The sequence below is a fragment of the Numida meleagris genome, chromosome 3 (genome assembly GCF_002078875.1).
Source record: "Numida meleagris isolate 19003 breed g44 Domestic line chromosome 3, NumMel1.0, whole genome shotgun sequence".
Taxonomy (NCBI): Eukaryota; Metazoa; Chordata; class Aves; order Galliformes; family Numididae; genus Numida; species Numida meleagris.
This window is the reverse complement of record NC_034411.1, coordinates 77,919,228-77,935,612: the sequence shown is the minus strand read 5'-3', so window position 1 is coordinate 77,935,612 and position 16,385 is coordinate 77,919,228. Positions and strand designations below refer to the sequence as shown.

At 38.9% G+C, this 16,385-nt stretch overlaps 1 protein-coding gene across 2 annotated transcripts in view; it reads right to left on the bottom strand.

Moving 5' to 3' along the window:
- ME1 (malic enzyme 1) overlaps window positions 1-16,385 on the bottom strand; it is a 172,721-nt gene that overhangs the window by 93,068 nt on the left and 63,268 nt on the right. For both annotated transcript variants that reach the window (XM_021391605.1, XM_021391606.1), the window contains exons 4-5: window positions 8,791-8,866; window positions 5,562-5,723 (exon numbers count right to left, since the gene is read on the bottom strand). In XM_021391605.1, coding sequence (XP_021247280.1) covers window positions 5,562-5,723; window positions 8,791-8,866 — 238 coding nt within the window. The remainder of the gene's footprint in view (window positions 1-5,561; window positions 5,724-8,790; window positions 8,867-16,385) is intronic.

The window sequence follows — 16,385 nt, the reverse complement described above, 5'->3', positions numbered from 1 at the left end:
TTGAGGCCCTGGAGCGTGTTCAGAGGAGGGCGACGAAGCTGGTGAGGGGTCTGGAGCACAGGCCTTATGAGGAGCAGCTGAGGGAGCTGGGATTGTTCAGTCTGGAGAAGAGGAGGCTCAGGGGAGACCTCATCGCTCTCTATAACTGCCTGAAGGGAGGTTGTAGTAAGCTGGGGGTCGGCCTCTTCTCTCTCTTGTAACTAGTGACAGGACGAGGGCGAATGGCTTCAAGTTGCACCAGGGGAGATTTAGGCTGGACATTAGGAAATTCTACTTTTCTGAAAGAGTGGTCAGGCGCTGGAATGGGCTGCCCAGGGAGGTGGTTGAGTCACCGTCCCTGGAGGTGTTCAAGAAACGTTTAGATATAGCGTTGGGAGACATAGTTTAGTGGGGTTGGTGGTGGTAGGTGGATGGTTGGAGTAGGTGTTCTTGTAGGTCTTTTCCAACCTAGCTAATTCTATGATTCTATGATTCTATGATTCTATTGAAGTGGTGGCACTTCAAGTGCACTACCAGGGAAGGATCTTGTAGCAAGACATAAGGGGAAAACATTCATTTGTAAAATAGCACTAAAGTTGTGAAAGAGAGTGCAAACAGCAAGAAAAATTCCTGAAAAGGTCTAAACTCCTGAAAAGGTTACCACAACCATCTCCTACCAGAATGGCAGGAGCAGGCAGTAGGCTGCACCCTAACAAAAACTCAGATTTACTCCATCAATAGTTTTACAGATTTTAACGTCTGGAGATCAGCATGATTGGGCCGCAGCATTACCTTTGACTACCTGGCCTGGACTCACTGTTCTGCGGAACATGGAAAAGAGACCACCTACCTGAGTAAGATGGATTAAATTGATCCATCACATTTAACATGGCTACCTTACAAGCTGTATATCTAGAAACCTACTGTCTGCATCCCACACAGATCTTGTGCATAACAGAAATGCTGAAAACTATTAGTGAATACACCTGCAGAATGTAACCTAGAAAGTAGATCCCCAGCTACAAAAATAGCTCCTTGCTCCTGTCTATATAAAAATCTCTATTCATGGAATTCAGGAAGTGCCATTATTATTTATTCATTTATTTCATTTATTCATTATTATTATTCAGTATACTATCACTGAAGAGCTGGTTCCAGTTCTAACAGTCATAATTCAAGAGCAAGGCAAAAGGAATATGACCTCTTTAAATTCAGAGATCATAACAATTCTATAACGCATTAACTACACAGACAGTGTAGATGCGCAGCTCATCTACGTATGAATGACAATTGTGACTGTTTTATTCAGAAATCTCTACAGCTGTAGGCAATGTGCATGATTTTTTTTGATTTGTTTGCATCTTTAGTTTGATAAGATTAGTGTCACGGCTTTATGGTTTTTCATCGGTATTCCACATCATAACATCACACAGTTTTCCTCATCTAGACCCATCTCCCAAACTTTTCCCTTCCCCACTCGTCCCCTTCCCAGGGCGTGGATCCACAGGTCCCTTCACTCCTTTGTCACAGGAAACATGCTGAACCTGTTACAATTAGAAATTTCAGTATTCTGCTACAGTGAGCTTTCTTCTATCCAAGTTTCTATTTTGATTGGAATGCAAAACTAGAAGCAAGTTTGTCTCTATGTTTTATCAGCAGCTTCCTTATTCACATTCATAGCTAGATATTTTGGAAGAATGTGAAAGTTGACGGCTGGTACAAGATCTTATGACATGTGGAGGTAATTTGGGGAAAAGCAGAAAGCTAACTATAGCACCAAGTTGAAGAACTGAGCTTGGATTTGCACCTCAGCATTTCTGGATTCAGTCTTCTATCATGGATGCCTGTCATTCCTCCAGCAGCATCTGAACCGCCAGCCCAGTAATGCTTATTGACCTATTTAGGGCAACTGTGAGAGCTGTCACATTCCTGCATTTAAATACTTGCAGCAAGTTAAGGGAAAAATATTCCAAAGTAAGCATGAGGGAAATAGCTTGAAATAACAGCCCGGTCTCTTATAGTCCCTGAGGTGTGGCAGACAAATGAGTGGGAGCTGCTCTAGCAACAGCCTTGCACATTTATCTCTCTTGTGTACTGTTCAGTACTTACACATCTGTGTTTGTGAGTTAATAATAATTCTGAATAAAGGAATGGCATCAGATACACATTTGCAAAAAGTGTACTGACAGTCATGGTACATCTGTATGATGTTATATGCCAATAATGGCATATATATATCTGACCAGTCTTCTATCTAACTGTGTCTATCCAGTGCAAAAGAAGGTTTGCTTGTCCAGCTTCCTTGAAGCCATCCTGGAGGCAGCTTGAGTCATAGTCAGAGAGTCATCTAGACTGGAAAGGACGTTCAAGATCAAGTCCAACTGTCAACCTGACCCTACTGAGTCTGCAGAGCAACCTTGACAGATGGCTCCTGGACACCAAGAGGCTTCAACACCAGGTGTCTTGACTTCTCTGTTCTATGAGAAAGTACAATTTAAAAGGATTGAATGTTTTCTGTCTAAACTGAAATGTATGGTAAATGGCTTATATTTTAATGCTAACATGCTACGCACCCTTCCAAAGCTTACACAACTGGCCATTTGCAGTTCAGAATCCATTTTGTGAGCACTGATACTTTTTTTAACCAACAGATTTGCCTATTTGTTACTATTTTTTCAGAGTTTACTATCAATTTTAAGTTGTAAACAAACATCATTCATCTTTTAATGTTTAAATGTTCTTCCTTGATTCTGCTTGATTATTTCCATTGTCCCTAAACATCCCACTTACAGCAGAGAGAATACACATTTCAGAGAGGTCTCCAATAAGTTGTAGTTGCAGGTACTGTGACAACTACTCATTTTCCTTCTGCAAGCAGATTCTTTAACCATTAGAAGGCAATTAATATATGCCTCTCTAATGTCTGACGAATGCCCAGAATCCAGAAACCACATGACCTCAGCATTGCCAACAACACTTTGACATCAGTACAGAGACTGGTGTGTGAATATGTTTAACTTGGATTGAAATCTCACCTGAGAAGAACCATCTTTACCTCCTACAAATACACAGTTACTGAATAAGGCACAACTTTCATTGAGATTTTCATGATAAATAATTAATAGTATCCCATATAATGTTTTAAATTACTTGGATAACTATGTTCTAACAGTGATTGCTTGCCCCCAATTTGTCAATGACTCATAAAACATGCATGCTATTTTTGGCAGTAGTAAACACCACTCCTTTTGGACTCAGTCCTGTATTGATTACACACAGAAATTTACTAGTTCAGTCATGCAAGTCTTTCTACTAGATCATTTTTTACTTGTAAGCAAGCTTTTTCCATTTGTCTTACTATCTGGGCAACTGTATAAAAATGCTGCATTTTCTTCTCTTCTCAATCCCTCATTTTATGAGTAGCACGATAATACCACAGCTAAAAATGCCTCTGCTAAAACTAACAGCAATAAAACATTCAATAATCATTAAAATGGAGTGAGTTCCTGTATACTATCTTGTGTCCTGTATACCAAAAAACAATACAGAATTAGAATTTGTGAAGTTTTTCTTGCAATCTGCTTTAAAGTAAGATTTAATCTTTCTGGAGAATTTGCAGGTTCTGCACAACAAGATTAAAGCTGCCAAAAATACATATTTTTAAACATTTGAAAGCACTGAGGCCCCCACAGAAAGGGAGAAGGAACTAATCTAAATGGAAAACATCTGCACATTTTGAAAACCATGTTCAGCATAATTATTATTTATATATGCTCAAGTTGTAAGAGTGATTTCCATTGTGTCTGATTATGGAAAATTCTGGCTTGAGTAAGAGAATACAGCATAAAAACACTTCTATTTGTCCGAAAGGTTTAGATTTAAAGATAACTAAGATAAGTGCCATTCCACAGCAGATTGACAAGTACAATTAGCTTAGCCCTGAAGTGGCTCAACACCTGGTCACACAAACACCAGTATTAAGGAGAGAACAGGAGCTGCAGGGCAGAGAAAGGAAGTGAGAGGGAAAAAACTGAGGGAGCTGGTGCCCCTGAACTCCTGACATGACTGAAGTAGCAAGAGACTAGACGCAAACTCCAAATGTACAGTGAATAGAATCAGGCCCATTCAGTCTCTTCAGTTAAGAGGTACACTGGTAGAGCCCAGTTTGCTTCTAGTCCTCCAGCAGAATTCTGGGATCTCATTCCCAGTTACAACTCTAAGATAAATGCTTAAAAATCTGAGCAGTCCCAACTAGGAAAAAAAACAGCCATCCATCTGCTCTGTGAAGTGCAGTCTAGCACAAACCCGAAAAAGCCTCTAGAGTAGAGGGTAACCCAACCATGACTCAGAAACTTAATTTCTCACACGCTGTTGACTTCCCCTCACCACTGCAAAAACTCAGATGAGCATGAATAGTGCTGAATTGTAAGCTAATATAATTTCTTGCAACCACTACAACTATGAGTAAAAAAACAACAATCAAATATGAAATCAGCCATCCATTCATTGAAGATCCATGTGCCAGAGTACAAACAAACACTAGGTCACAGAATTTGTTTGCATCTTGTAATACTTAAGATTGACCACCTTTTCAGAAACCTTGACCTCATTGTTTAGCCACAAGAAGAGTGATATAAAAGTTGAGCTACTGGTATGTTTATGCTTTTTTTTTTGGTACTAGTAGATACACACATATACACACACATACACAGGGGTTGCTCTGAGAGTAACGTCTCCTATTTTCTTATGTTGGTCAACAACATCAGAGGCGGAGGTTGGTATGGCAATAGAGGTTGAATCTTCCTGTCAAGATTCCATTACACATTGTTGCTGTGCGACAAAGGGCAGCAAAGGGGCAGTCTGACAAAATGGCGTCTAACATGGAAGTGCATATGAAGCAAAGGTGTAGCATTGAATTCCTCCATATGAGAAGAAAATGGCATCCACTGATATTCTGTCAACACTTGCTGAATATCTATGGAGAGCAAGCAGTGGATGTAGCAGAGTTAGACAGTAGAAGACATATTTCAGCAGTGGTCAGAGTAACAGGGGTCACCTCCGCTGGTGCAGATTTTTATGAGCACAGTATGCAGGCTCTTGTTCATCGCGGGCGAAAATGCACAGCTAATGGTTGTGACTGTGTTGAAAAGCAGTGTTTTGTAGCTAATACTTTGTTCTTTGAAGAAGTACACTCACAACACATATCAGGCTATCGCTTCAAGTTGTTCCCCCAGAATGAACTCACATTTGAAATCACTGCTGAGGAATTCTGCAGCAGAAGTAGAGCAAGAATGCTGCTTCGTATCATAGTTTTAACTCTAACATCACCATCTTCTTGAGATGTAATTTCCTATACAACTTTCTCACCCTTACAGTGTACACAGTACATTTTTATGGACAATATCTTCCAAGCCTTACAAAACAATCTACACTGTGCATTAGGATGAGACTTTTTCCATATTACTTTTTAGTTTCCATATAATTGTATACTGTATCATAAGAGAGAAAAACAACTTTTTACGATTCAACTTTTATACAGATCCCTTAAAACTGGTAACAGTACACCTCAGAAAAATACTTACCTCATTATCTGTTCCCACATCCAGCATTACTGGTAGGCACTCAAAAGGTTTCACTCCTCCGCATGCTGTATAAAGTGCCAGCTTACCAACTGGGATGCCCATTCCATAGCATCCAAGGTCTCCAAGACCAAGAATGCGTTCTCCATCTGTCACTACAATAGCCTGGAGAAAGAAAGAAAAGCATTTTAAAAATAACTTCTTTGCTAAGATGATTCTTGTACATACAAATGATTTTGTAATCATATCAGTGTTCTTTAAATTTTCATTTAAAACAGGTACAACAGGTAAAAATAAATCAATAGCACAACAAAAGTCATGAAATCACAGAATCATAGAATCACTAAGGTTAGATAAGATCACTAAGATCAACTAGTCCAACTGTCAACCCATCATCACCATGTCCATTAACCATGTCCCTCAGTGCCACATCTACAAGTTTCTCGAACCCCTCCAGGGACAGTGAATCAATCACCTCCCTGTGCAATCTGTTCCAACACCTCACCATTCTTTCTGATAACAAATTTTTCCTAATATACAATCTGAACCTCCCATGGTATAACTTAAGGCCACTACCTCTCATCCTATCACAAGTTACCTGGGAGAAAAGGCAGACCCCCACATCACTATGACCTCCATTCAGGTAGTTGTAGAGAGCAATAAGGTCTCAAGAGGGACGATCACCTTCCTGCTCCTGCTGGCAATGCTATTTCTGATACAAGCCAGGATGCTTTTGGCCATCCTGGCCACCTGGGCACACTAATGGCTTATATTCAGCCAGCTGTCAGCTAACACCCCCAGATTCTTTTCCTCTGCTAATCTGTATTTGTGAAATGGTTTATTGTATTTCACTGAGCTTTTGTTGCACTATTTTAGATTATTGCTTCATTGTAAATGGGACTTGCATGTAAATCTTTTCAGAATACACAAGAGACGTATTTCATATTACATTACAAGGGAACTGGCATTGTTCCCTTTAACATTTTTTCTGTCAGCAACACCAAGACAGAATAGGAAGTGAAGTTATCCACAAAAAGAAGATTCCCAGACTCCTGGGTTTTGTCATCACTGTTTCCAGGAGAAACAGAGCCAGCCACTCCTGCTGGCTTTTCACAGGGCTGTCTACAGTCACCTAGTTCTTACCCTTTGAAAATGTATTTGTTTGTCCCTTGAGCAAATAACATGCTCCATCATATTTATGAGATTGTAAGTGTTTCCACTGATAGAAATAGAGAAACCCTGTAAAACCCACTAAGCTATATGCACTAATAAAGAAGATTTTTCTTATTAGACGACAGAAAGTTTATACTCCATGTATTCATGAGTACAAATCTAAAGTTAGAGACAAAATATTTAACAGCTTCATATGGAATCATAGAATCATAGCATTGCTCAGGTTGGAAAAGACCTTCAAGATCATCAAGTCCAACCTCAACCTAACCATACTACCCTAACAACCCACCACTAAATCATGTCCCCGGGCACTACATTCAGATGGTTTTTAAACACATTCAAGGATGGTGACTCAACCACCTCCCCGGGGAGCCTATTCCAGTGCTTAACAGCCCTTTCTGTAAAGAAGTTTTTCCTGATATTCAACCTAAAATTCCCCTGGCTCAACTTGAGGCCATTTCCCCTTGTCCTGTCACCTGTCACCACTGAGAAGAGACCAACCCCGCTCTCACTGCAATCACCTTTCAGGTATTTGAAGAGAGCAATAATGTCTCCCCTCAGTCTCCTCTTCCTCAGACTAAACAGCCCCCGTTCCTTTAGTCGCTCCTTGTAGGGCATTTTCTCCAAGCCCTTCACCAGCCTTGTTGCCCTTCTTTGGACCTGCTCCAGCACCTCAATGTCCTTTCTGTACTGAGATGCCCAAAACTGAACACAGTACTTGAGGTGAGGCCTCACTAATGCCGAGTGCAGGGGCAGGATTACTTCCCTAGTCCTGCTCACCACACCATTCCTGATACAAGCCAGGATGCCATTGGCCTTCTTGGCCACCTGGGCACACTGCTGGCTCATATTCAGCCGACTGTCCATCAGCACACCAAGGTCCTTTTCTGTCAGGCAGATTTCCAGCCACTCTTCCCCAAGCCCGTAGGGTTGCCTGGGGTTGTTGTGACCAAAATGCAGGACCCAACACTTGGCCCTATTGAAACTCATACAGTTTACCTTGGCCCATCCTTCCAGTCTATCCAGGTCCCTCTGTAGTGCCTTTCTACCCTCTGGCAGATCAACACTCTCTCCCAACTTGGTGTCATCTGCAAACTTACTGAGGGTGCACTCAATCCCCTCATCAAGATCATTAACAAAGATGTTGAATAGGAGTGGCCCCAGTACCAGGCCCCAGGGGATACCACTTGTGACTGGCCACCATCTGGATTTAACTCCATTGACCACAACTCTCTGGGCTCAGCCATTCAGCCAGTGTTTCACCCAGCAGAGTGTATGCCCATCCAAACCATGGGTAGCCAGCTTCTCCATGAGGATCTTGTGGGGGACAGGCTTTAACATAAGGTAAAACTTTAAATAAAAAGCCACTGCTGTAGCTACAGTCCAGTTGTCAGACTCTAGTGTTAACATTTAATTCACAGTGAAGTAGGTAGCACCATAAAAGTGTTCTTGTAGCAAGAGCAATGAAGTGCAACTACTGTACTTAGGACATGGAAAATTCTCAAAGAGCAAATGAAACACCTGAATTCCTTAATATCAGGTTGCCAAATCCGTGCAAAGGTCTCCTCAGAAACACCGTGAAAAAGGTTCAAAATGCAATACAGATTAAATATGGACAAAATCTAAAAGTTGACCCTGTGCCCTAGAAGAAGGTGTTAAAAATTTTGCAATGCTTACTGCCAGCAACCATCTCTATCATAAATACATGTTTTTTTCTTTTCTAAGTTGCTAGAATTTTTATGATGCAAAGTTAAGTCTACATATATTTCAAAATTCCACGCATTCGATTATTAATACATTTTTTTAAAAACAATTTGCACCATACGTACAGCTTCTAAATGTCAATTAAAAAGAATCGGCTAAAACATAAATCACACTCTGAAAGAAATAAAACAATGCAGTAAATGTTCTCTGAGCATGACCTGTAAAGTTCTAACTCTATACACCATGTAATCTGAATGATATATTTCATTAGAAAAAGATCATCAATATATCTTACCCAAATCAATTCAGGTACAAAACAGCATCAGCTTTGACAAGCAAATAAAACTGAACTTACCTTGATGACACTTTCTGGCCAGGACTTCAGCATTGCAGCAATGTGTCCCCGGTCATGGATAGTAATAAAAAGTCCTCTGCAAATAAATAAATAATTTTCATATACACAAGCTAATAATTATTCCCAAATAAATTATTGAAATAATAATTTAAATCCATGCAAGTGTTTCTGACATACCTAAATTCAGTTCAATAAATGCTTAGTTTCTTTGAAATGAGAGAATTAAATATCTGTATTGATTACAAGTCAGAGAAAACATAACTCTTAAAGAAAATGTAACTGCTCAAAGACTCATTGAGCAATAAAAATCTGCAGGATTTAATTCTGCAAATTGTTAAGCTTGATTTTAAAGCTCTCTAAGTATTTGATATGTTCAAACGCATTCATTACATTACTAACTTGAAAAAAGATGTTCATTTTATAACAGTGATCGCTAATGCTCATGCAGTCCTAACATTTTTAGGCAAAAATAGCATAAAGTTTTAATATATGAATGAAAACTGAAATAAGTCATTATTATCATTAATTCAAGAGCATTCAGTTATGTATTAGAAAGTAGTCTGCTTATTTAATTAGATTCCTCGGTGACACACACTGAAGTGGTAAATCACCTAATGAAAACCTCCGATTTGAAAGTGTATATAGTCTGCCCTATAGGGCTGAGCATACTGAGTTTTTACTTTCAAGAATGTTTTTCAACTGAAAAAGACAGTCCTTCTCAAAAAGCTGTAAAGAAGCAATGCAATATAAATGCTGATGCTTCCTTTCTGATGTACTGTATAAGAAGCTGTTTTATAAAATGCTGGGTAAACTGCTTACATAAAGCATAAAACACAGTTTGTCAAAACTGCTAGCCTCAGAGACGGCCAGTCTGAAGAGATGAGTGTGCTAAACAAAATGAAAAGTGCAGGAGGAGAGCTACCCAAAGACATCACCATTCTTTTCCCCACTCTCCAATTTACACAGACCTAATAGATTGGTGTTAAATGAAGTAAGATTTTGTAGCAATTTTCTAAAGCACCGGAGTCCAGACTAGTGTGGTTAAATGACCTCTTTCGTGCAAAGCAGGGAGAAAGGTCTCCATGGAGTGAATTCCACAGCAGAGGAAAATAAATGCAGGACGGCAGCTCCAGAAGGAACTTTGTCTGAACATTTGTAAGGACATTTGAATAAGTATTCAGGGCCTGTTTCAGAAATCTGTCCAACAAGGATCATATTCAAACAGCAATGAAAAATAGGGGCTAAAGTGTAAACAAATCATGTTGAAAGCATTTTGTTCCCCTCCCTCCACCTTTCCCTCCACTCTTTCTATATGTTAGTAACACGTTTCTGAACATATTGTCCTGACTGAGAAAATGGTGTTGATTTTAAGGGCACAGTTTCCTTATTCTTTAAGAATATGGAAAGAGATAAGAATCTCTTTATCCGGATCTGCTGTCCTCATCTTTCAAGTTTTCAGTTAAAGCATTTTTCTTGTTCAGGGCTGGCAATGCTATGTGCATGCACCCACAGAAAAGCAGGCTATATAGTTTTTTCTTATCTGGGAGACTATACCATGGCCAGAAATAGCAATTGCTGGACAGTGTTAGTATTAGTGGGCTAGGGTGACACTAGCTAATTAGGCAGCCAGGTATTTGGCCACCCAGTAGATGTCATGGCTGTATTTTGGCTGTCAAGGCATAACCATGAGAATAATCAAGAAAGGAGCATGGCAGCAATCTCAAGCCACAGGACATTGCAGGCTACATAGCTTACATGAGACTAATTTATAGAAAAGCTCTCAGAAATAAGACAGAATTTTCCATCTGTGTATAACGTTAATAACCGTAAGTGGTGTCAGCGATGCACACTGCCCAGAGTCAAGCAACAGGCAGCCCACGTTGTGTCCATGGGTTTGACTCTGTCCTTCAGGATGGAGTTGCTACAGCAAATGAACAAGCAACCTGGCACAATGTAATTCTATATGGAAAACATGTGTCTGAGTACATAGGCACCAATTCTCACCTTTACTTGTTTTGGCCCCAGTTAGACTTCAGTTCAGCAATGGTTCAAACCAGTCTAGCCAAAGGGATCACTTCTACTCATGTCCATTTCATAGAAAAATAGAATGGCTTAGGCTGGAGGGGACCTTAGAAACCATCTAGCCCCAACCCCCCTGCCATTCACCAGATCGTGCTGCCCAGGATCCCATCCAACCTGGCCTTGAATGCCTCCAGAGATCGGGCATCCACAACCTCTTTGGGCAGCCTGTGCCTGGGCCTCACTGTCCTCTGACTAAACAATTGCTTCCTAAAGCCTAATCTAAATCTTCCCTCTTTTAGTTTAAAGCCACTCCCCCTCGTCCTATCATTTTGAATAGAAAGAAAATACATGAAGCTACAGTCCAGCAAAAATTATGCAAATAAATTATTATGTCTCCTGTTCTCTTGTTGCAACATCAGTAAGACCAGAGCCCTAAAGAGTGATGAGTGAACCCATGCTAGGACATCAGGATATGCTGACAAAAGGATGGATTTTTCTGGGGGTCCTCACTGAGTTCACCGTACTGTAGCAGATTTTACCCATTATGTGGAGGTCATTCTGAATCACATAATTTGGCTTTGTTTTACTCTAATCTATTAGAACAAAGTAAACAATTAAATAGTGCATTTTCGTCATGCTTCAAGGAAATAATGTTTCACCATCAACATATTTGTCTATTTTCTAAAGTATAGCTCAGAAAAATATTTCAGAGTAACAGAATAATCCTTTCTTTCCTCTTCTTATAAAAACAGGAGGTATTTTAACATAGAAAATGCCAAACATTTCTGAATGGAGAAGTTCAAACTTTTCTCACAACCCCTCACATTCAAAATTTTATTTGAATTATGGACTGTATAAAAATTATAATAAAGGTGATTTCACTTCCCTATTCCATCTAAATCAACAAGCTTAAAAATAATAAAAGTTCTCAGGGAGCAGCTTCAGTTTCTGAGTCTGGACTTTCCCAAACTCCTGCACTTTGAAATTCCCTTCTATTTGTGCTAAAATTACACAAAGTGTACAATATAAACATTCTACTGGAAGCTAAGAGTACCTAACTCTCAACAAAGGAATGGTTCCCTCTTTGTTCACCAGGAGATAATAGTATTTCCCATGGTAACTGTTCAATATGGTCTCCTGTCATTGCACAAAGTGTATTCAAGCTTTTAATTACACCTTAGATTATTAAGTTATTTTTCTTAGTGATGCTCCTCCCAAGACTTCTGAGGCCTAATATATACTATTGATGAGCTGATTTAAAAGAGGAAGCTGTTCATAGATTTTCTTTTTTTGTTTTAACATTTCCCTTTGTACAGGAGTGAATTTCATTACTTTAATGTAAAAGAGTTTCTTTCAATAAGGAAAATAGTTGCCACTGAAGTTTCAGCTGATTCTGAGCTCCATCCTGAATTCATCAGTAAAGAGAAACTTCATCTTTAAACTTCCTAGACACTGCATATGCAAACCATATTTAAACATTAAAATTTGTGGGAAGCAAAACACGCATTATATCTAAAAGCAGCAACAAAATGGGAATAGCAGCTTTAAGAGAACTTTACATGATTTTAATCACTCCTGGAAACTTGGACTTGTATAGTTCATAAAATAGGTACATATTAACATTATGTGAAAGACAATGGAAAATAAGAGGTTAACCCAGGAAATGCATAAATAAATCATACATGTTTGTAAATAATACATGTGTTTTCACACTTAGCATGTGGTTTCCTAAATGACTGTGAATAAATATCTATTTTCCAAAGAAGCTGGCTTCAAGTATTCTGGAAGGCAGAAGATAACATCTGCCAACTCCAACTAGCTGAATTTAAAAGAATAACAGAAGCATTATTATAAATTTTACAGTGATTCAAAAGCCTAATTTGGCACAGAATATTAGGGAGATAATTAAAATACAGAAAAATACAATCACTGTAAGTCATTATGTTGAGGGGTGTGAACTCTTCAGTTACAGGAGCAAATCAGAAGTTAGTCTTATTTCAAGACTTCCTTTTGAAAATGCTGTTTCATGAGACTGTTAATATCTGCTTGCAGCCTGTGTAGCATTCTTTTGAGTTCCCAAGTCCATCACAAATATATATCAATCCCTGATAGTAAGTGGGCTGCTTTAATAGCTTCTGTTGTTAAAAATAACTTGCACATAGCAGAGATGATAGTTCAGCTGTGAGAAGCCCATGGTGGAGAAGGAGGCCTGGGGGAGCTGCTGACCATACATTTGAAACATGCTCTGGAACTTTTATGGAGTATATTTTGCAAAAGTAAGACACCAGAGTGGGTAAAAGGGAAAAAAAAAAAAAAAAAAAGCGACAGCAAGATGCCTACAGCAATGCAATCTGAAGGCAAATAAAATATAGAAATGATAAGAAAATCTGAACAGCTGGAACATAGAATGCTGTCTTACCATTTATCTACAGGCCTGGACAATTCCAGCTCTCAGAGAGCCTGATTCTTTCTACCAAAGCACATTGTTACTTCAAGTGTATGATGTGGTTTATAAAAGGAACATGTTTTACTTGAATCATACCTCTTTCACTTTTTCAAAACAACAGTGGCTCCATAAAAATGCAAAAAAGTCAGACCTTTGTACAATAAGAAGCGAAAGGATGAACTAATTCCTCAACTGCTCTCATTCAGCACACAAACTATTTATTGTTTGCTAAAGCAATCAGAATGAAAACACAGCAAACTTTTAAACCAAGATTCTTAAGTGATACATAAAACAAGTACATCTTGTCTCTTTGCAACAGAATGGATAATTCTCTGTTTAATTATGGAAACCATGATGTGCAGTTCAAGATATTTTGGATGAAAATTAAGAATTCTTCGTGATAAAAGCAACACTTCATAGACTTTGTAATTGCAGGCTTTTACTTATATATTTTTTTTGTTTATATAAAATAGTGATTGCATATCTAGATAAAACTTTTTAAATAACTGTCTCACCTCCTTTACTCACAAAATCAACAGCACAGCACTTCATGGTCTAAGTATTCAGAGTGTAAGGATGCGTCCTTTTAATATAACAACTGTGTAGACAAAATCGTATCTCTTCAATATTCAATTCTTAAAAGACAAATTTCTTGATTTAACTCTATTCAAAAAATCTCATGTATCTAGACAACCAGTTTTTATGCATTCTTGCTGAACCACAGCAGCATTGTGGCATATAAATGGGATGTGTTTGTCTGAAAAGCAAAAGACAGATTTGGAGAAATACAGGGTTTAAGAGCCAGAGCTATTTTGCTCCAGAAGCTACTTAAATTCTTCTGATAGTTGCTCAATAAATAACTTAATTATTACACCCTAATAGAGTCAAATAGAACTATTTGAAGATTGTGAATGAGAGAACAGTTCACCAGAGCCAGACAAATATTAATTTTAAAGACAAAAATAACCCGCTGTTCCACTTCAATAGCTACTGTATTTATTTTATTTTATTCTGATACTGCTTAAAAAACCATCCTCACAGCATCAATCACATGCCTACAAGGAGTCCTGCAATCCTAGTGATGCTTAAAAAAAATTTTTAAATGTTATTTAAACTGTGGAGTACTCAAGCAAGTGAAATCGCTGTCTTTCTACGTACGTACTTCAACAGTTTGTCCTGTCTCTGCTCATTGGAACATGGAAATACTCCAGGATTTAGACAATAAGGTCCTTTAAGCCAGTTTTCATTGACCTTTAAATTGACATCATTTGCTCTCAACAACCATTAAGAGGACAAAAGTGAGGACTTATTAAAAAGGCTTCTTTTTATGGCACATCCTACTCAACTTCCACTTTAATGAAGAAGTCATTTCTGGAAATAGACACTATCTTCCCTTTGTACAGCTGACCTCCACAGCTGAAAAGGAACTGAGGACAAGTTCATGTCCCAGCTATACAACAGCTGGGAGAGAGCTGTAGTGCTAAGTGGCAAAAGTCAGAAAGGAAGGCAGGGTAATGCAGAAAGAACACAAGTTAAATTTGTCTTACTAGATTGTCAGTGAGCTTCCAGGCATAAAACTGAGCTGGTTTATCCATACTTGAACTACCTGCATATCACATTCAGTGACATCTCCAAGACCCACGTCCGTAGGGCACAGAATGTGTGTCCTACATTTTCACCAGTGTTGGATGGGACCTTGAGAGATCTTCAATCCAAGCGCCCTCAGCTAGAGCAGTTATTTTGCCTTGGATTCCTCTGAGGTAAAAATTTGGTATAGGCCATGAATTTTCCTCAGTTTTTAGCAGGGAGTGTTAGCAGCACAATGAAAATGTCTACTCTAGCAGAGTTTGCTTCTCCTAAGATTAAATGCTTTTTGCATTGTGTTTTGCTACAACATATACAGAAACCTAGTCCTGCTATCAGTGGAAACTGTATCAGCAGATAGCCATAGAAAAACGTCTCCTGTATTTTAGCTCATAGAGGTGGGGAAAAGAGGCTGGGAAAGCAAAACTTTCAGTTTACTACTTGCACATTCTAAGATAAGCTCAAGTTCTTCAGTCTTAGGACAAACCCAAACAAGCTTTCACATCCACAAGCATTACTCTGAGTGAGAGAAGTAGCACCAAAGAAAAGAATACATTTGTAGAAAAAAACACTTTCCTTGTTCAAAGGACACCACACGTAAACATATTCAGTTATTTCTAAAACAAAGAGATAGTAACGTAGCTACCAGTCATTTTTAAATCCTTACAAAGTAAATATTTTCTTCTTTAAAATCTCCTAACCTTGACTAGCACTGAATGTAGGTAGAGCAAGGCAACAAAGCATTCCTGAGTTGATATTCAACAACCAATCTGTCCTGAAATCAATTATTTTCTGCAGATGAATTCACCAAAACCAAAAAAAGCTGCCTGACATGCAGCTTGGCTTGCAGAATCAGTGCAAAGCTCCCAGCAAAGTCATTTAATCTCCACCTCCTTTTCTCTCCCTGTCTAGTCTTGGCTTCCAATTGCATCCTCATAAAAGACCCTGGGCCCAGCTTTCCTGGACTGGACCCAGTGCTGAGTGGCCTTGAAACCTCTAAAGTACTGCAAAATGTGGTTTCAAGGAGAGAGAAAAGGGTTCCCAGTGGATGTTATTTCAGTCAGGTTGCCACTCTGGAAACTGCAAGCATGCACAGCAGTGTATTCACATGCATGCTGAGTGATGTGAGGGTGCTCCTTGCTTATACTTTCATTCAGCTCTTCACCCACTTAGGAATTTTCTGAATTCCGCATGCTAGAAAATAAAGTTTTAACTACAAAAATTGTATAGAGACATTCTTGCTTCTGAAGTACAGTTGATACAAAGAGAATGCTTTTGGAACCTTCACTCCACATTTCATATACTCTATAAATTCCTCACTAGCAAATCTTTTCAGTTAGCAGTCTAGATTTTTACCACTAAGTTTGAGGGAACTGTAAAACAGCTGGTTTATGCACAGGCTAACTCATAGTTAGAAGTCCTGGCACATTATTCTATTCCACTTCTGCGTGAAAGTGGACTCCATTGTTCCACCATCATGACCGAGAAGCCCGGCTTTGGTGGCCACTGGGAAACACAAGAAGCCTTCCAAAACGGGAAGTTT